Source organism: Copidosoma floridanum, unplaced genomic scaffold (genome assembly GCF_036245765.1).
Source record: "Copidosoma floridanum isolate Cflo_tuat_1 unplaced genomic scaffold, Cflo_Japanese_pri ptg000037l, whole genome shotgun sequence".
Lineage (NCBI taxonomy): Eukaryota > Metazoa > Arthropoda > Insecta > Hymenoptera > Encyrtidae > Copidosoma > Copidosoma floridanum.
The window spans coordinates 396,362-418,601 of record NW_028321914.1 but is presented as its reverse complement, the minus strand read 5'-3'; the positions used below and the strand labels follow the sequence as shown (position 1 = coordinate 418,601).

The following is a 22,240-nucleotide window of genomic DNA, read 5'->3' as shown; positions in this document are numbered from 1 at the left end:
CTGCAAAACCTAAATATGCAATTACTTAGGGCTCGGTCTAAGGTGAAGAAGCATATGTATCTATTACAATAAATTCCAACGCTCAAATTTTAAAATGGCACCCGCCACAATTGTATACCAACTGTCTGTAATGCAGACAGAGGTATCTATCACACAGGGTACAATAATCAGTTAAACACTATCTTATTTTTCGATGACTGATTCTACGTTTTAAATTTTTTTGATGCCAGAGTTTGATAACCTATTTGCTAGATTGCACTCGCAATTACTTTTTAAATGTATATATTTCTATTGCTTTATGTTTCAATAAAAATAAATAATAAAAAAACGTTTCTTTTTTTTATGATCATCTAAATATTATTTCCAGGACTAAGAAATAACAAAACTCTCTACTAAAAAATGGTACATTTCTTATAATTATGTTTTGCATTAAAAACTTATAAATTTCAGATTCTTTTATATAAACGTGATATTATAAGTCTAGATAAAGTAATTTATCTATGAACAGCAGATCTACGATAATTTTGAAACCAACTGAAAGGATTTAACAATAAGGTTAACTTAACTTTAAAAAAAAAACTGCAGTTTTGTAGAGCCGTAAATAATATTTATACTAATTATCATTTTTTCATCTGAGTTTTGATGGGATTTAGTAAAAATCTTCTACAGCTTTTTTCTCAAATGTACTTATTAATTCCTTATCAACTGAATCCTAAATAGTAGAAGACTTTGAAACTTTTTACTAAATTTTTAAATGTTTTGATGTAACAGTTTTATTTTTTTAATAAAATATTTTAGAAAAGTTTCATAAATGTACAATACTGTGTTGATCCTGCTCCACAGTTCGCAATTACGTGTTTTTATAGTGTACATGTGTTGTAGATAATTCATAGACAATGCAATAAACTTACAGACTCTCAACTTGGTCACCCTTGCCGCAAAATTTAGCCAGCTCGTCAATTCCTTCCTCTTGAATGACGGTAGAGTCGACATCAAAGCAAACTGCATCCGCCATTTTCCAGACCATTTTTACCTCATCCAGATTCGCCACTGTCCTGTATTAAAATTATTTGAACTATTATTATTGTCAAATTCAGCTCATGGAATACCAAGTAAAAATTAGGATTAACGGAGCTACAAAATTAAATTATAGGTTGAACTCAAAAATTTTTCTTGTAAGAAATAGAGACTTTTTCATGTAGAGTCTGAAGTAATATTAAGGTATGCAATACACTGCGTTGAATACTAAATGACAAAAGATGTTACTTAGATTGAGGTATTAAATATTTGGTTTATACGGCCATTCAAAAAGGCTTTTCCTGACTCACTTACGCATGTAGTGGTTGTACTATTTCATTAATAAAAGCTTACTGAAGGTGGCTATTTGCAAAGTCAAGATACTTTAAGTATGTACGAAACTTGCAGGAATCACATCTAAATACTAACTCAATTACCTCACGAAATTTAATATTGTGTTGCCAGGTAATTTTCTCAAGATGAACCACTTAAAAATTGTATGTGTAACGTGGTCTCTTTTAGGAGGTCATTCACAACATTTATTACGATACCTTTCAAATTATATTTTAACTCTCATTATAAAACTAAGTACTAAAAAAAGAAATCATGAGCTTTTCAATACAAAAAAAAATGTAAGTTTTCCAGGCAGTATTGCATAATTTTTATTCAATCAGCTGACTGTTTATGAAAAGATACAGGTTACGTAAACTGTGGTACCTTTATCACCCAATGTTTTTTGGTGTGATAGTTTGATGTTGCATAAAGAGGTAGTGCAGGTGTGCCGAGTCACCTTGAAGTGCTTTGCCTTAAAAATCGACTTGTATGAACTTTCTTTTAAAATCTTTCTATCGATAGATTACGTACCAACATATTTTTTCTGTTAATATGAATCGTACGTTTCGTTTTTAGATAAAAATTTCCAAAATCCAGTAAAATCAGATGTACATCCTTGTCTAACAAAGGGTGTCAGTAGTTATTGCAACACAGTGGCTCGTTACAACAAACCCCCGCTACCTGGTGAGAGTTTTCAAACTGACCACTGTAGGGATGAACAGAATCAGGGTGACGCTAATGAAACAGACTTGAGTATAGAAATAATAGTGTTTATTAAAGCATGTTAGTACACAAGTGAGTGCTCGGCTCAACGAGTATATTGCGACTGACTGGAACGACTCGCGCAGCGCGGGCTCTGCTAACGTCGGTACGACAGAGTACCTACAGTACTCCCTTCGTTATGAGAAAAAGCAAAGTAACAGTTTAATTTTTAATTGCTAATTAGAGATTTGATTTTTTGACAAAATAAAGTTGTATGAGCGGGGTTTACTGATTACCTAAAGAAAATTGCCTAAGAGTACTCGACAGAAAGATTACTGTTAGTACTACTGACCAGAAGGTACAGTACGGGCAAACAAAAGGTTGCTACATTAGCTATTTTACAAAAAAATTGGGAACACGTACGAAGAGTGTTTTACAAAAAAATTTCTTATAACTAATAAAGAAAAACGCATTTTCCTAAACGCAAAACTTAAAATGAAAAAACTACATCCATGGAAAGAACGAGAGAAAGAGAGAGAGAGTTAATCTTTGGACTAGGCCGGTAGGTTGAAACTCATTCTTTTACTTTTGTTTGAATAAGTCTGGAGAGCGTTTCGTGGTTTCAATGTTGAGGGATGGTCGTGCTTGTCCGAAGGCATAGGGGTGTTATTGGTGCCTAACTCGTTAGTGAGCAGATACGCGGCCTTAAGAAGTTCTATGAAAACCGTTTTGGGGGTGCCATTGATGTCGATTTCGAAAATGTGGTCCAACACCCGTCTGACTACCTTGTACGGCTTCGAATAGGGTTTCTCTAGGGATTTTTTGGACGCTTTGGCTAGCTTGAAGACGTGTGAGCAAGAGGAAAGATCTTTATACACGAAAAGGCGTATATTTCTTGTACTTAAGAGGAACCTAAATGGGTCTGACCTTTTTCATTAACTCTCTGAATTCCTCAAGGAAGAACTGCGGGTTAGGCTGGAAGTCACCGAAAAGGAAGAACTCTCCCAAAATACGCAAGGAGATGCCGTATAAAAAATCAGCCGGGCTCGCCTCGACCTCAGGTCTGATGCGAGTTCTGAGGCTAAGAAGAACCGAGGAAAGAGAACGATTCCACTTGTCCTAATGGCAGATAAGGCAGGCCTTCAGATCGCGGTGCCAGCGTTCCACAAGCCCGTCCCGAGTGGCAGGCAGTAGTACGAATTTGCTCGCAGCCTACCATTGACAGGAGAGCCTGAAAAAGCTGCGACTTGAACTGAGAATCACGATCCGAGGTGAGGAACTCAGGAGCTCCGGAACGGCTGATCCAAGTGTTGAAGAAGACTCTGGTGACAGAACTAGCCAAAATGTGGTTAATGGGAACAGCTTTGGGCCAACGAGAAAAACGATCTATCATCGTGACGAGGTGTTGAAATCCTCAAACCGTGAGCTTCTAGAAAATCGGCTCCTATAATAAGGTAGGGTACCACTAAAATTAGAAAGTTCTACTTGAAAGGCTGGGGAAATCCAATGTTGACGCTGTACAGGGTGGAACCAAATGTTTTGATGGTCGAGCCATTGGCCACAAATAGACGGAGCATAGAAGGATAACGATAAGTACCTGTCGGAATGGGAACGATGGACATATCCACCCCGGTATCGATAAGAAACACAAGGCCAGAGCGACGATCACGTACGCAGAGACGTTTTAAGGAAGGACACGGTTAGGTTGTTTCTGAAACAACCGGTCCTGTTAGTTTTCCTATCTTGAGGAGGGTCCCTTGAACGTGCAGCTATCGACGGTCTTCCATCTACAAGGATTTGATTTTTCAGGAGTCGCTTGAGCCTAGCCTCCGTCGAGAAAGCGAACGCGCCTATTAGACGTTCCTTGATCTTTGTATAGGGTGTGGTAGGGTGTGGAGTCGCAATCAGATCGGAAATGATAATTGCTGTGTCCCCTTCGAAAGCAGAAATGATGAAGTCAGCCTTTATTTTCTCATCAGTGATCTTGGTTGTGCGAAAGGTGAATTCTATCTGAGCATACCAAATGGTGAGTTCTTTTTGATAGAAGAGGAAAATTGTCGGTGCTCGATAATTATCGACATGTACCTGAGTTGAACTCGCCCCAGACAGTCGTGCTTGAACCGCGGCTAATTGTTCCTGGAGTTCTTTAATTTGGTCTGTCTGCGAGGCCATGATGTATATAAAAAATTGTATTTTACTTCAAGGTTACAACAAAAAGCAAATTAAGAAATGTGCGCACGTAGGTACAGTACAAAAAGTCAAAAATGCTTGAGCAAGAGAACAGAAACAAAAAACAAAAAAAGAAGAAGAAAAATGTTTAAAATCAGATGAGGATGGACGAGGTCAGGCTGACGTCAATGAAACAGACTGAAGTACAGAAGTGATGGTGCTTATTAAACCACGTTAGTACACAAGTGAGTGCTAAGCTCAACGAGCATACAGAGACTGACTGGAACGACTCGTGCAGTTTGGGCTCTGCTAACGTCAGTATGCCAAAGTCTCTACATTACTGTACCACCGCTCACTTACTGGGAAGTGGGAGGACTACCCCTTCCCCTCCGCCAGCCTTACCACCTGGTCAAAGTTTCTGAACAGAGCCACTGTGCACCTGTATACTTATTATAGGAGGGGAGGTATCATCTCTTCCTACATCTGATCCAGAGAGACTTTTCTGACAGGTCACCATACACTCCCCCTCTTCAAATTTTCTTTGTATATGTGTTTGATTGTAATAATTATTAATAAGCGAGTATACTTAACGAGTATTTGGGCATTTTTCTTTTATTTTTTATTTGAAATTTGCATTGTTATCGGAAAAAGAAGTAAGTTGACGGTTAAATAACAACAAAACAAAAACATTTATTTTATTTATTTCCATTATTCGTAGCATTAACAAAGGCATTTATATAAAAAAACGTAATATTGTGAACAATGTCACATATGAGATCTTTCGTCAAAGTATACTGTTTTACAATGTCATGTGCTACAATTTTTTCGTAAATACTCTGCACATCGTTATCATTCTAATCACTCCCAACATTTTTTACAACGTTTGATATGTAGTAATCTATTTATGCTTCACACACACTTCTACCTTTTCCTAAAATAATGTGCGTCAATTACAATCAATGCAATGTACAATAAATTTATTTAAATGTTATTTTTTTTAACACTAAACTTTGATGATACTTCTTTGCAGCTCCCTCTTCTTCACTTCTTATCTTATCTTCTTTACCATCGTCTTATTTCTTCAATCTTGATTGCTCTTTCCTTACAGCTCATCGTAAACTTCAAAGATCAGTTGAATACGTAGATCTTGATATCTTGCAAGTAACTGTCATCCGTCGTAAAGTATTTTTCAATGTCGGAGAAGGCTAATTGTAACTCGCTCAAACTAGAAACTGTGAAAGGAATTTCTCCGAAATCTACGCCTTACAGACGAATAATAGGTTCCAAATCGGTGTCCAGTAGTTTTTCTTATTCAAGCTCAACGATTATTTTCTTACCAAATGATTTGTTAAATCTCTAAAGCTTGCTATTTGCTATTTGATTATTTATCTGAGGGAGCGATGATTGTTGATGCTGCCTTAAGGCTAACAGATCCAAAACTTCTCTTTCCAAGACTCTCTTCTTTACAGACTCTATTGGCTCCTCATTATAATGTATTAACTGTCGGATGATTAATCAGAGACTGATAGCTGCTTTTTGTTGAAGCACAAATATATGCTACTCATTATTTGAAAGAGTGGGAAGTGTTAAAAACGCTTCGAGGTGATAAATAAAGTTTGAGCTTGTCAAAACTGCACTACCAAGCATTTTGGATTGTATCACTTCAAAAACAAGTATGAACGCCAAAGAAAAAAAATGCTGACTGTACATTTAGAGATAGGCTTATGAAATGCTGACATTTTCATTTCTTAGAATTCATAACAGTCAAAATTTTAAAAATCGCTTTTCAAAAACAGTTCACCCTCAAAGAAATCAAACCCATGATGGTGTCGGGACATCCAAATATTTTGTCGTTGCGCTTCTTTACTCAATTTTTGCAAGCGACAAGGAGTTGTTACTACTCAATGTGCAGAAAAGTCATCGTTCAAAGCAACGATGGCAATTTTTTTTGGCACCGTTACGTCTTCTCTGACCTTGAAATACTGAATGTCTACTATAAGGTCTATTACTTTTCATGGCTGGTTAAATGTACCAACAGGATCTAAACTGAGAGACAACTGACGTGTCCAAGCAGTGAGTGTAAGAACATGTAGTTAGTGGTGCCATCTAGCCACTAAACTCGACCAGTATTTGACGTGACGCATGAATTTCGAGAATATTCTCGTACTCAGCACACACTAAACCATTAATAGTTAGAGCGTGGGCCAATCGAACGTCAAATCTAACGCTACCGTGTTTAATTAGGTTTCAATAAGAATATTTGTTGGCCTATAAATCTGGTGTTAAATAGAAAGCAAAGAGGCAGTAACCGTTAGGATAAGATTTGCGATTGATGTGATTTCCTCCATTGAGAAAGTGAACGCTAGTACCCGGAAACAAAGTACGATAATCATCCATGTATTAATTATTCGTTTAAGAGTCTGGCCGTTATTGTTTAGAAAGAACTTCAACGTCGTTAATATGTTAACAAAAAAATTAATATTGAAATTATGAAAACCAAATGGATTAATAGTGCGATTGCTATTATAAGCTTGATTTTTAACGAAACTGATGATTATTCGCTTAGGTAACTGCCCCAAAATAATATTATCCCTTTTTGCCATTAATACTGCTGTGCATCATCACAGCTTTTATTTTGACACGCGTGAGTGAATATTTTGCTGTGCTCTTTGACAGAGCTTTGGTATGGGCTAGCAGAACAGATGGACTTATTTTAACGTGCCTCACTAAAAGATGTGCTTCTTCGATATGAACGGAAACCAAGTGTCTAAAAGACAAAGTGCATTGCGAGATCTTGCGAATCGCCTTTTTGATCGACGTCATTGATAAGTGATTTTTTCTGATTGCATACATCACAATGAAGATGACCAATCAGATCAATCGATTTCCTTGCTTGTAGTAATGTACGTCGCTTGACGATCCCCGCGTTGGCCTCCCAAACATCGTCCATCTTTGTCGCCGTATCGTCGCACCATAAGGCATTCGGTAAGTGGGATAATTTTGCCACAGATCCGTTATTAAATAAAGTGTCCAAATACTCTCTCTAAGCGTATGCATTGTTAGGAGGTGAGACAGGTTGCTGATTGAAAAACACATTGACTTGATTGAACAACGAATCCATAAAATTATTTATTGGCATAACTTTTGATATTTTAGATGCTATGTGTCAGCATCCAATTTTTCATTTTTATTTGCGGTCAACTTGACACGAAGACGGAGTATCGTGTGTGCGAGATCAATGTATTTGTCAACATTACTTGGTACGACGAGTTCGATTGGTAAATCATCACGTGAGCGATAATATCGACTCATATTGAATCCGTTGAGATCCTTTAATATATGCTTAAGTTGGTGGAGTATTTAACAAAAGAAGCTTAGATTCAAAACACTCGCACGAGTGACTGTGTAAGAAAGCCATTTTTTTTAAATTTAACTTTTAGAAATGTCTCTTGCAGTTTTTTTTTCTTTTTTTTGTCATTGTTCTCTTTTCTTTTCATCTTTTTTTGCGCGTTTTCTATTTTTTTTGTTCTCACTCTTATGACGCCCACGACGCCTTGACTGCACAGATTTACGAAGCAATTGCAACTAAAATGGCTCGTGGAGTCAGCTAAATTTATATCTCGAACCTTCCACATGTTTGTCTAATTTTTCTTTGTTTTTTCTTATCAAGCGTATTACCAGATTCCATCATGCACATTTGAAATGTGTCTTTGAAAGGTATATTTATAATGGTAATGTTAGACATAACGTTCATACCTGCATGAACAGCTTCTTTGCTAACAGGTTTGGCACCTCGTTTGATGAGTGGTAAAACTAGTCGAAATACTCTGGCAAGAAACGATATGATACTTCCGTGTCCTCGTTAATAGGGGGACCCTACGCAAATGCTTTCAACACTTCCAGCAGCGTTTGCGTGAATTGTGGTCAGACTTCCACCACCACTTTGTGCGATAAAGTAGTCCTTGTAGGGATCCACAATTTTCAATAGACTCGTTTAAAGCGAAGCATTACTTTTAGCATCCTAAAGTCGAATGGTATAAGTCTACTAATTGGGTCCTTTACATTGGTTTTAATGTTGTAAAATAAGTTAAATAACAATGTTATGTACATAGGAGATAAGAAAATTTTATTTTTTACACAACCACACGCGTAACCTTGAAGGTGAAATGATACGGATCGACGGTACAACGTTGGCGAGGTTTTCTACATAATTTTTTCGAAATTTGCGTATAGACCAAGGCGTATGCAATTTTGCAATTTTTCTTTATATACACTATCGTGAAGCCATGGTGTAAATTTTACGGTATTTTTTTTCGCTATCTTTTATCGCATGTTGAAGCGTCAATGGTAATTGAATCTCTATCATACCAAGACTCCATCGACCTTACAAACTAGTTTGCTGAGGTAATTTTGTCATGTAATGCGTAGTCGTATTTTTAGGGTAATACTGCATGCTATTGTTCGTAAGCAACACAACTTAAAATTCGTCCTTCATTTTATATCTTTTGAATAGTAACTTTTTACCAAGGAATTAAGTGTTCCGGGATATTCCTTCTAGCTGAAGAAATATTCCTTAAAAAGTCCCTTACCTCAACTTTTCAATATCTTGTCAACCTTGAAGAAGCTTTCGTTCAATTTCTTTTGCACTCTGCTAAACTCTTCCTCTTAAAAAGAACGGTTAATGTCTTCAACAGACAAATCTCACTGATCTCGTATTACTAATGCGAACTAAATTTCCAACGTTACATTTTAAATTCTTATAAATTTGTCCGCTGTAACGTTGCTTCATACTTTTACGTGCCTGCGCAGCATTGTGTAAAGTCACGTCAGCTGGCGCTATCTTTGTTGACGAATGCTTCGTACGATAGTATGTCTCTATTATACTTGGAAGAAAGTGTAAAAAGGGAAAATTTTTTGTGTGTGAAAGGTATCGCCATATTCTTTCTTCAATAGTTCTTATAAAACGCTCAGCTCCTGCAGCATTCGTCTGTGGACTACGTGCTACTCTGTGTTTAATTTTCTTAAAAACCGATTGCATTTCAGGACCTAAAAATTCTTTACCTTTATCCGTTTGGAGACACATTGGTCTATGATTGTCACTCCTTGATACAATATGTTAAAATGCTATGGTGACGTTTTTCGATGTTTCATCCTTGATAGGTACCGCCCAAGCGTATTTTCTGCCGACATCGATGACAATGAAAACATAAGCGTAGCCAGCATTGTAAGGTTTTAAGGCTTCTAAATCCAATAGAGACTGCCCACGATATTAAAGGGAAGATTGAGGAAGGAAGCTGACGCTGATAGTGTCAGTTGACTTTAGAGATGCCTTTGGTAGTGTCGATGTGGCGACTTTCATAGGTGAACTGCGAAAATTGAGATGTTTGACGTCTGTCAGCAGATGGTTATTTGCGTTTTTATGTGCGCTTCAGCAGACAGTGGTTGGGCTGAGGGTCGAACATTCATGATCGAGATACAGGCATGCCGGGGTACCACAGGGGTCGATCTTGGGCCCGCTTCTGTTCTTGCTCTACATATTTGAACTGACCCGATGTCTCCACTATTGCCAGTATGTTTGTATGCGGATGACCCGGTTGTTTACATTTGAAGTGAGTTTATAGACATGCCGACGACCATACGGAAGGCCAACGAAGATTTGAGCCATCTATTCTCTTGGTCAACAGGTAGAAAGTTCGCGGTACACACAGTTAAAACGAAAGCAAAGTGGTCGGTGAGTCATGTTTAAATATCTTGTATGATAGAGGAAAGACTGCTGAATCTGCAGGTCGATGGCGTTGTGATTACAGTAACCCCTACTTTGAACCTCTTACTCAATGGCGTTGTGATTACAGGTTAGGTCGATGGCGTTGTGATTACAGTAACCCCTACCTTGAACCTCTTACTCATTACTTTTGATGGCACCCTGAATTTTGGAACCAGAGCGTATAGACTTTGGGAAAGATTTACGTGGCTCTGAACAGGCTTAAAAGATATAGTCTAGAGTTATCCTCTGACATGAGGGTAATGCTGGTCAAGCTTCTTATTTTACCATATTTTAGCTACTGCACACCATTGTTGATAGGTTTATTAGCCGAACTTTAGATAAAAATGCGTAGATTGTCGAACGAGGCTATACGTTTTGTCACAGGCAAGAAAAGTTGGGAACTTATTTCCCCTGAATACTTGAGGTACGGCATTATACCACATGAAACCATAGTAAGAAACCTATCAATCAGACTCATTGCGAGAGTTCGTATGAGCACCAAACCAGACTACTTATCTGAGAAGCTGTATAATAATACGCAGAACCATACCCTTTTGCTGCGGCGCATACGTTATAAACTTAGTATTAATCGCGTACGTTCAGACACAGCAGAGAGTTCTTTTCATATTGCCGAAGCGGTTATGTGGAATTCATAGTAGGGCACGCTGCAAGTATTATGCGGACGCCCAATATTCGACCTGCAACTCTGGCAGCATATCCTTCCTGACGAGTCTAAACAATGCCTAACAAGAGTTATATTATAGCTATGCAGCATACTACGTCCCAAAGAATGTAATATTAAATACACTAGTTTATATCGAGAACATTATTTTTATTGTTCTATACTGTTAATTCATACTGTTACACTTATTTGTAGTTAGTCCTATGTAGTGAAAAGAGGAGAAGGAATCAGAATTGGAAAGAGATGTACATATTAATTAGACGTTCTAGTCATAAACGCTAACATATACTTATTTTTAACATTGTAACTAACGAACCAGAATCTGGTATGTCTAATTAAAAATATTTTCTTTTATAACCTGAAACAAAATGTATTAACTTAAGACTGCATATTTATGCGGCATATTTATGCTGCACTTTGTAATAAATTATTGTAATATGCGATGGTTGTACAGGGCATATGCCCTCAATCTCAATAAACTTCAATTCAATTTAATTCGATTTCAGTCCAATAAATCAGCTTTCCACATGTCATGAAAGTTAAGCAGTTATAGCTTTTTCTGAGAAAACGATTTCTTATGGGTCCGTGTAAAATATAGGCATTTTGACTATCTACTTAATTAATTACGTTTGATCGCCAACATTTATTTTTCACAGCACTCGCGAGTTTGTTACTACCCGCGTGCAGTTTGTCATGCCATTTTGTAGTAAAGTTTTTGCAAAGTGTTATGCATGATGATTTTACTTTTTTTTCTTTTTAGATTTAGATGCAATGTCTCTTTTGATGCTAGAAAAAAATTTATCACATGTAATCTTGCTACACGTGCATCATGCTGTCAACAAAGCGACTGTTTGCTTATCTGGTGGTGTTTCTCTGGCAAGCATACGTAAAAAAGCAAATTCAGCCAACACTTGATCGGCTTTTAGACGTTCACCCTTCTCCTCCGTAGCTTATGCAAGATCGTGCTGACGACATGCTTCGTCTGAAGGGCTCATACTCACATCCCCATGCTCAATGCACTCTGATAGTTCGTTCCAGGATTGAAAAATTTGTATTTAGGCATCTCAATCGATAGTCGGTGAAAGTGAAGAGCACTGCTTTTTTCTTCCTCCTCAACTTTTACTTTTGTATCTTTGCCTTGGCCACTTTTCCACTCAACGTACGCCATTTTCTCACTTGTTTTGACGGAGGCACAACTTTTTTCAATTTTTTTTTATTTTTCAGTGAAGCCGTTGATTTAGTACTACTTTCATTAAAAAAACTCCCACTATTAGACGTAGATCTTAGACTCTTATTTGGCGATTTTGATTTATCATCGTAGTCGTCGTCGTTACCGATCAGTAATTCTAACACCCAGGCATTTCCAACACAGTCTTGTGGGATACTTGTCATACGAAGTGTCACTATAAACTGATCATGCCCTACCAGTGTCCTTTTTTTTCTGTCCTTCAAGGCATTGTTTAGCAAATAGATGATATGCGACTGTAGTATGCGAACGCCACCTATGAGAATGGTATGTTCATTGCTCCACTTAAAGTTACCAGTAACACACAATCGTTATACGATAACTGCAGCTTTTCGACGAAACTTTTTTGGTACTCTTTCATTAATCTCGACATCCTGTCTTTTCTCCTCCTTACGTTTTTCTTCGTTCTTGTCGACGTCATCATAAGAGGGATCGTTATCTGGTGATGCCTTGGTGTTCGCCATGATCGCGTCAGCATTTCGTTTTCTTTCACTGTCTCATTCCTTATGAGGTGTACTTGTCAGTATACGGTAAATTCAAGATGTGGTTCATTTCTGCGTCGAGTAGACTTATCTTTGTACCCAGCGTTTGCACAGATTTTAGACCATCGATGAGAAATGTGCTTTAAAATTGGTCCATGTTTTCTTGAGGCAAAGAAGTTATTTTTTTAATGTGGAGTGGACCCTACAGAACAGGTAAGAAGTTTTCTCCTTGTTGTACGATGATTTTTTTCTTCGATGATGAATAAATTTTTGCCTTTGCGAGTTTTCTGAGAGCGTTGGCATATCAACGCAAGTATTTTTTGTGTAATGCAAGTAGTGGAACATTTTCTTCGAGAATGTTTAATGCGCTCTCACAAATATACTTAATGAGTGTCGTCTCAGCTTTGTGCACCAATTGTTTTATCTCAAGATGATAAAGAGCTCTGAAAATGGCAACGTGTTTTGGACCAATCGGAGAACTTGACATTGACGCCACTACAACAATACGACTAGAACTTTATCCGCCATGTCGCCTCCTTTCATCTATTCTGAAGCCACGTACACGTACAGATACTCATTGACGCCACTACAACAATACGACTAGAACTTTATCCACCATGTCGCCTCCTTTCATCTGTTCTGAAGCCACGTACACGTACAGATACTCGTCACCCGGAAAAATGCAAGTCCAAAATCGATTTTTCCTGAAATTTTTGTAACAACAGTTACTCGTGTACCTTAAATTGAGACACTTTTGTTTTTCAAGGTGGAAGAACGTGCTGATGTGAAGTTTCTTGAAATATGTTTTTCTAAACAATTAAGTATCTATTTCAATGTTTGTGTTAACGTTGATTATAAACCATATACTCTAACGGTTTTAAGAATGTGCTATCAGGTAATTAGATATATTTGTACAACTAAGATCGCAGAATATTCTCGCTTGAAATTTCCTTCTTCTAATGAGGCATGTATTGAAAGGGCCGTTTTTCTATTATTTATTCATCATAAGTTTGTATATATTTGTTTTTGGGTTGTAGGAAACCTTGAGAAATCAAATTTTTCAATTTTTTTTTTTTTCATATGATTTTTCTAAGAGTCGAGTTTGACAATCATCATCATCATCGCTCTTTGGATGAGTTGCAATTGAGTTTAATTTACTTAGTTTTGGACCCATCTTATTGGGTTATTGTTTAAACGTTTACTGTTGAAAGATAAAAGATCAAACCCAAACAGTGGGTCCTTACTGTCACCTCTTTGTTTAACCGCTTTCACAACTGTTTCGAGAATCACTGTGTTGTTGAAAAGTCCACGTTTAAACGCATCACTAATCGTTCTTATCTGACAATGTAGTACAAGAAAGTATAACTTTTTAACTAATACATTTATCGACAACTATCCTAAATTGCGACTCCACTTGCTACCACACATTGTAGGAATATGCGGTTCGTAATCATTCGTAACAAACACCCAATAACGCCAATTAAATGCGTTTTGGTAGTACCCTCCATAACGACTAGTGTTATATAAAGAGAAGGAAAATACTATGGATTAGCGGCTCACAGAATATCATATTTATAGTATGTCTGTATGACAAATGACATATACATTTAGAATCGTTTTTTACACTTTATATATTCAAGGAAAAAGAAAAAAATGCAGATTTTGCATTCCATACGAATAATCAAATATCTTACATGGCAATTTTACACAGTGTGTGTCATACAGGCGCACAAGCGCGTGTACGTAACTTGAGACTCGTGACGTGTATTCTACTTCACACGATATTTATTACAAAGGGAACTACGATTTTTGCAAGTTTATGTATTTTATTCGAAACACCAAATGTCTTACTCGGTGAAGTTGTCTATCCCTATTCAAAAAGCATTTTACATTTTACACTTTACAATAGAATAACTGTCCTGTGATGAGTTTGACGATAAGATAGTATGTAACGAGGAATCGTGTTAACAAAGAAAGTTGACAATAGTATCTATATCTTCATAAAAGACTCAACAAGCTGATTAACAGTTTTTTGATTTCTACGATGCGATCACCACTTTTTCCGTGGAGATTCCTTTTCTCAAGTCTCACGGCATTTTTGTCACAGTGAGCATTATACATACGTGTAGGTGTTCGTATGCAACTTCTTACATGTTACTTACTGTCGTTCTCTCTAATGAAAAAAAGACATATGTAGTGACAAAAGTAAACAGTATATTATATAAAATGACAAATGTTCGTATGTATCTCGTGAATAAATTGTGCTTACTATGAAACTTCAAGTTACCACTCATTGGTACGATGTGTACCACTAAGTTAAATGACAATATGCTTCTGGAGGATAAAAAACCTTCGGAATCTGAAACAATTCCGATTAGTAACGTTATCATTGAGAGTTTGCGCCAACTGTGGCTTGATTTAATATTTTAGGAAATTTTATCGGCGCGCCCTGGACGAGCTTATACGTTTACTAATTTTCCGGGAGCTTATGTAATTATTAAAGTTTTGTTATATCGGAATTATTTTAGTATACATCAATCAAAGGTCATGAATTTCAACATTTGGCCGGGGATTTTGGACTTGACAATCCACAATGGCTACCTTGAAAAACACTCTTTAGGGTACTAAATAATTGCAATGCATTGCGTGCAGGGATCTATTTTATTGAGAATAAATATGTGTAAATAAGCCATCGTTTACTAAGAAAACATGAAAAATTAGTGAAACGGTGATACATTTTTTTTTTAAACTGTGGCTCAAAGCAATTTTTTTTTCAGATAGTGACATAGTAAGTGACAATAGTGACAATGTATGTGATAAAAAAAGAGTAATGGCATTAAACAGTGATAAAAATCACTGGTTCAGTATCATTTCTGTTGGAAACGATGACTTCGTATAAATGTATAAGCATGTGTATGTATATGTATATACATTGAAAGTAATTTTAAAGGATTTACCAATGCTAACTATGACTGTAAAATATGTGAACAAAAATTAATTTGAGTTATGTATAAATAATTAGAAAAAATAAAAGTTGGACGTGCTGACAAGTGCGTATGGTGTAATAAAATTTGTTATAGGGAGAGCAAAAAAGGTGAACATGTGTGGGGATTCTATATAAGTCTGAATGGTTAGTTGTGCCAAAACTGCCAATCCAAGTTAAATGAACATTAAAAACTTTTATTTGGTTCATATTGCAGCTATCAGTCATCGTTATAAATATAGGAAAGTATTTGATAATTTTTTTATCATAAAAGTTTTTTGTAATACTCTGAACTTCTGTAAAGTATAAAACGTTCAAATTAGAGTCATAAGCAAAACGAATACTATGACGATGACTCTCTTATACTGTATCTTTTTCTGAATCTATTTTTATACGGTATTTAAATAATTTAAGAATAAAATACCTATATGTATGCAAGTGAGATTCAGGTAATCTTGGCAGAGAGAGTAATTAATACAAACAGATACACAAAGAGGGTTCAGGCAATCATAGTAGCAGATTGGGAAAAAAATGTGAGGAGGGGGTATGTATGGTGGCCTGTCTGAAAAGTCTCTCCAGCTTAGGTGTAGGAGGAGTTGATACCACCTCCCATAGTAAGTATACAGCGGCACAGTGGCTACATTCAGAAACTCTCACCACGTGGTGGGGGTTTCTTGTGACAGACTACTGTGTCGTAATAACTACTGGTGTCTTAAAAAAGCAGCTTTGGATTTGCTGTCCAGTGATAAAACTTGTTAAAGAAAAAATCTGTTTTTTCAATAAAGAATTTCTTTTTCATTTTAAAAATTTCTGGACTCTTTTGGTTAGTTTTCAAAAAAATCGTACTTTTTCTTAAAAAAAATTTTACTCTTAAAATTACAAGCAAAATAAAATGAAGGTTAATCTCATAATGTTGCCAACTCCTATACACAAAAAAAAACTGCTTTACTAAAGGGTAACTTCTATATAACTACTGCTAGATAGGCCATCTCTCGAGAGCAAAACATCTTAAAGTTGTACCGACTAACTGAGATAAACAAACAAGTTAACTGCATTATTTTGCTCGAAAATAAAAGTCAAAAAACTTACATCTCATCTTTATCATGCTTATGTACTTGCAGTATGTGTCAAAGATTTTAAAAACTTACTTAGTACTAAGGAAAAGTAGTTTGTGCTAGCAAAATTTTTATTGGATAGAATTTATGACAAAGATTTAGAAGTTGAAAATTTTATTAACAATGTTGTTTACTTATCCGTTAAAAAAATTTTTCAATCTTAGTATAGCGTAAAAAGTTTATAAAAAAAATGATGTGAAAAAGTGTCATGTTAAAGCATGTGATTTTTAATCTCTTTTTTTCACTTTCTTTTTGCCCCAGGTATATAATATTAAAATTAAGGTATCCATAATTTTTTTTTTTTTTAATATCTTAGCTGCAAAAAGTTCATCTAAGTTATTTTTCGTCAAAATCTAAAAGTATTAAGAATATAATCATATTGTAACTGTAGTAAATAAGGCACTACAAGTTATACCTATAATTTTTAATTTTACAAAAACAGTAGAGCTGCAGTTAACGTAATTTTTTGAAATCATTTTTAGAAATTATCTTATTAAATATTGAATTCAGTTCACGTAGTGAATATTACTTTTTATCTATTTGACAAATCTTAACTTAAGGGCTATGGCCTATCTTTGTAAAAGTGGAGATGTAAAGGGAAGGTTTTCTATATGCTATAGAATTGAAAGATTTATTTATAACTACCTATTAAGAATAAAAGATGAGAATAAAAAATATACTTCTCATTCACTTATTTCTAACTTTTAATTTGAAAATAATGAAAGGTTTTTATTTTGGAATTCATTTAAATTGAATTTAATATTATTCGATAGTAAGTAACGTGTCTGGTGACATGGAGGATTGGAACATGCAACAGGTTGAAAAAATCTTGGTATCCAAATTATTTTAAGATAAGGTGTAGAGCAAATTTCATTGTATGTAATCTACAAACTTAATGTACATCCAGTGCATCGATCCAGATTCTAAAAAAGTCAACGTCAATGCGCGAATTCTATAACTATAAATAATATATTTAGGAGCACATTGGTTTACTTACGGAATCTTTCATTTATATTGAGGGTCCAAACAGTGCAAATCCTAAGCTACGATCGAAATCTATAATCCCATAATAATACAATTATCTTACTTCCCCGAATCACCTTGATGGAATTGATCATCGTCGTCTTGAATACTCGGACGCTCATACAGTCAGTGAACAATCAGCACGCTTATGGATACATATGCCAAACGACGGTTTCAGATAAAATCGGCTCTTTCAGCAATATTCACTCTCGAAACTATGCATGGATAATTGGTATTGGTACTATTGGCTTTGCACTAATACACTATACACTTATACAATAATACTGTAACATGCACTGTATAGTGTATACAGTTTACAGTATACACATTGACACATGGCTAAAATCTGCATACCAATATAGTACGTATAAGTTACACTAGTAATAGTAAGGTACAGTTACGTACTATACGTACATCATTAACACACATTTGCGGTCTGATTCGAAATTCAAGTGCTCACTATGCGCACTGCGCAGTGGCTGCCACGCCGTTAGACAAGGAAAGAGTACTTAGCTTTTGTCAGCACGGCCATACTCCGCCACACTCCGCCGTACCACCAAGCTACTCCCTCCTTCTTTACTACTGACTAATACAGAGCAGGCTCCCCTTTTCCTCCCACCCCCCTCGCCTACATTTCATTCTCTCGCGCTCTTACACGACTCTCAGTAGGGATCACCTTGCTTTTAATTGAGAGCGATCTGACGCAAAACCAAGAGTTTTTCCCCGTCCAAAATCGTCCAAAGCGCCTAAAAAAGTTTTCACTTCAAAAATTTATACCTAAAAGCCGAAAAGATATATTTTTCATACAAGCAAAAAAAGGCTGAGTTTTTGTTCAGATGCGAGCACATGGCATAGTTTAAGCCCAAGCATGAAACAAAGAAGATAGTCTTCGTCCAGACTCAAAAAAAAGGCATAGTCTCCATTCACACTCCAGAAAAGGGCAAAGCTTTTATCCGGACTCAAGAAAAAAGCATAACTTTCATTGGGATCATGAAAAAAGGGTATGCTGTATATTTCACAATCATAAAAACCTATACTAAAATAATTGCTCATTGGTATTTAAAACAAACATCCACTAATGGAACGCTCAATTCCAAATATAACCATCAGATTTCTCTTGAAAGAAATATTATTTTAAATCTAATTGACTAAGCGATTTTATTTTGTAACTAACAATTTCATATTCCTAATTTAAAACAAAGTGTGGGCCTCGAGACCTTTACCAGAAATAAATCTTCAAAAACATATATTATCAAATTTGTCTTTTAAATTTTAGCAATGAAATATTGATAAGAATATCTTTTTTTAAATTTCATTGAACTAATTAATACATATTATGGAAATGTTCCGTGTCACTTATGACATCCAAGTTGCACATAACTTGACAATTTAATTTTGTTTTTACGCGATTTATGCACCAGGTCAGAACCATACAAGAACAGTTGTTATATGTAAAGTACAGATACGCACATGGAAACAAAAGTAAAAAAAGTAGATGTTATGTGCTCACTTTTTATTTAGCACACGAACATGATTGGAATAAGTAAAGCTGATGATGATAATTATACTAATACTACATGGTTACGCCAAATTAATTGTTCAAAATCGTGTATCATGAAGATGTAACAGATTTTCAGGTACCTTGCACAATTGTAATAAAGTAAAGTTAATCGTGCAACCTGTACAGATTAAAAAAAAAGTTTTAAACAGCATTGCCTTTTTATTCCATTTTCTTTTTCTGTATATTTCATCACTGTTCTTATAATCTTTTCTATTAACTCCGAAATTTTACGTTTGGGCTGAAATATGGACATTTTCTAACTATTTTCAAACCAAACATCACCATGGAAGCTATATCATCACAACTGCTAAAGAAAATTTGGACGGTAAAATTTCTTACTAGTATTAGCCTTGTTTTGTTTTTAAACAGTATTCATAGTAAACAAGTTTATGATGACTTACATACTTTCTATGACTTGTAGAAAGTATTGGATAAGGCTTGGTGCATATGTGTTTTCCATTTACACTATAAATACTACGAACTTTTTTCTGTAAATATTATTATTAGTATGAAAAATTTAGATAAATATTATTTTTGTAGTTACAGTGATAAGAAACAAGCCCAACATCTTTTTTTGTCAGTTAAATCATAGTTTTAATACAAAAATCTGTTTTCTACAAAATAAAAAATTCTATTAGCAGTTTTGAAATAATATTAAAAATTAAATTTAAGAAATTGTGTAACGATAGGTACAAATACTTTAATTATAAATTAAGAGACAATTAGAAAAAGGATAACACAGTATCATGTAGTTATGTATTTGTGAAATAAGAAGTATGGTGACAGTATTAACTAAACCACTGACATTATTAATAAACTTGAAAGTAAAAAAAATGATTTGATCCACAGTTTCACTAACTTAGATATCTCACCTTAAGTTATTTTTGTATTAAGTTCAAGTAGAAAATTTGATTTTTCTTGCCAGAATTACGTAATGTAAGCAATAACAAATTTTTTTTTGGATATTTCAAAAGTCTAAGTTGAAAAACTTGACGTACACACTGAAGATAGTACTAAAATGAGAAATATGTATTTTGAAAACTTTAAAAACTAGTTAAGTAAGAAAGTTCTGGATCAAATAAATATGTATGTATATGAAATGTGCTTAAGAAATCCTTACAGTTTTTTGATAAGAATAATAACGTAACGTTAATAAGAGTGGACAAAGGTGGAGCATTTGTAATATTATTTAAAAATGCTTTCGTTGAAACAGTTAAAAATAGCTTAAATTACATAAATATTTATAAAAAAATCAAGAACAATCCATTTAATAATGAAGTACGTAGATAAAATAAGTTTAGCACCATACTAAATTCTAGAAACTTATTTGGTTACAATAAAAAAATGTTTTTAAATATGAAAGATAACTGTATATTAGCTGGGTGATACGGTTTAGTTAAGGTTGACAAACCTAATAATATGATGATAATGATTATGTTCATCTTTGATTCGCCACTTTATTTTATATCTAAGTGGATCACGTAAAAAAAAAAAAACAAGTTACCACAGTTTGATCTTACCATTAAAAAAAGCTTTGAATTTGTTAAAGATATTAACAGTTTTTGTGTTCCAGATGTTCATATTTCAGTTAGTCTTGATATTTAATAATGTTTATTTCCAAATATAATTTTAAGAGAATCACAAATATATAAAGTCTTATTTTCTAAATAGATTTTCACAAACACCATTATCACGGCAATTCTAAATGGCCAATGGATTTTGGGCTTACCTACCAGCCACTCTTTAGTGTGCAATTTCTCCAATTTTATTAGACCTCTTAAAATCAGAGTTTCTGTTACCTCTGTCTCGGAAATGCCTGATGAGGTTTTTAGTACCACTAGATTTTCTATGTATTGGAACGGCTATTTAGTGATCTTTTGGACCTTTTTAAATGTCTCGTTACCCTGTGGCCATGCCAATTTTTTCTGAGGTTAGCGGGCTTTAGCTACGGTAGAAAGCCAATTCTAACTCTAGAGCTCTAATTTGTGCAGTGTTATCCACTGACACTGTTCTTCGATCAGAATTTTTCGATTTTCCCTCTCCTGGTGATTTGATGTCGTTCCTATTGCTTAGAATTTTAGCACTTATTTTTCCTGAATGTGCGACGCTACCCTCGTGTTCTCCTCCTCCCTCTTGTTGCTGACTACATGCTTTGTTTAGTACGCCAGTAACTATGTCAGCCTGTTCTCGGGGTAGGATGTATTTTTTCCCTTTTTTAAAGCTTAATGTTTACCCATATCATACTGAAGTCTATTGTGCCTTCATAGTCCTTTTTGAAAACAAAGTCATTTACTTCGGAATGTATAAATCATCTCATCTTTATGTTTTCCTCATTACCAAATATATCTTGCTTAAGTTAGCACAACCAGTATCCTCCTTTGTTATTTCTGACGGCTGCAAATTCATTTTCTTAGTATATACATCTGTCGGTAATTTTTTCACAGTCACTATGTCATATTGAGCCTCTAGCCAAGGGACTATAGCTCGCCTGGATCTATATAAAGGGTGGAGGTGGTTCTTATCAGAGGAAAATAACGCTGCCCTTGTAGATGTATGTGTATACATTTACTGTTACTTTTTTTTCAAAGTGGGAGTGTAGATATTCATCCAGCCACCATGTTTTATTGGAGAGGTGCATGTGCACACATACATTTCATTTAAAGTGTTCTAATAAGAGATAAATACGATCTCCGTTTTCAAATTTTCTATCCAAACTCAAGATTTCTTTGACTTTGTCGAAAAATTGACATTCGTTCAAGCATGGTAAGTTTAATAGCTCTGCTCTTAACTCACTAGCTGTAAACTTCAGTTGACAAGTGTTCATTAAGGAATAGAATAAGTAGTTGTCATCTGATTCAGTAAGGTTAGGTTTCAATTTAAGTTCATGCCAGGGTTTACTGCAGGTGTTTGCCTCTGAACTTATGATTTTATACAGTTTCACTAATTTGATGTAAGTTGCACTCTGCGTTTGTTGCGGATTTATGCTGTCGGAAAATGTTGAAGAGCGCATGTTAATGCTTTTGCTTAGAGACGACTTCCCTTGGCTTTTTCTGCTGGCTGGCCGTTGCCTAAATATTCCCATTTGTCATCACCCATGTTGCATGGTTCTTTTCTTGTATTAATTTGTATGTAGCTCTGATTTTGTTCGTTCTTGTAAGCTGAC

At 35.2% G+C, this 22,240-nt stretch overlaps 1 protein-coding gene across 3 annotated transcripts in view; it reads right to left on the bottom strand.

Moving 5' to 3' along the window:
* aay (phosphoserine phosphatase) overlaps positions 1-22,240 on the bottom strand; it is a 392,153-nt gene that overhangs the window by 141,365 nt on the left and 228,548 nt on the right. For 2 of the 3 annotated variants that reach the window (XM_089597796.1, XM_089597797.1), the window contains one exon: positions 912-1,055. In XM_089597796.1, coding sequence (XP_089453922.1) covers positions 912-1,055 — 144 coding nt within the window. The other variant, XM_089597798.1, reaches the window with a different exon arrangement.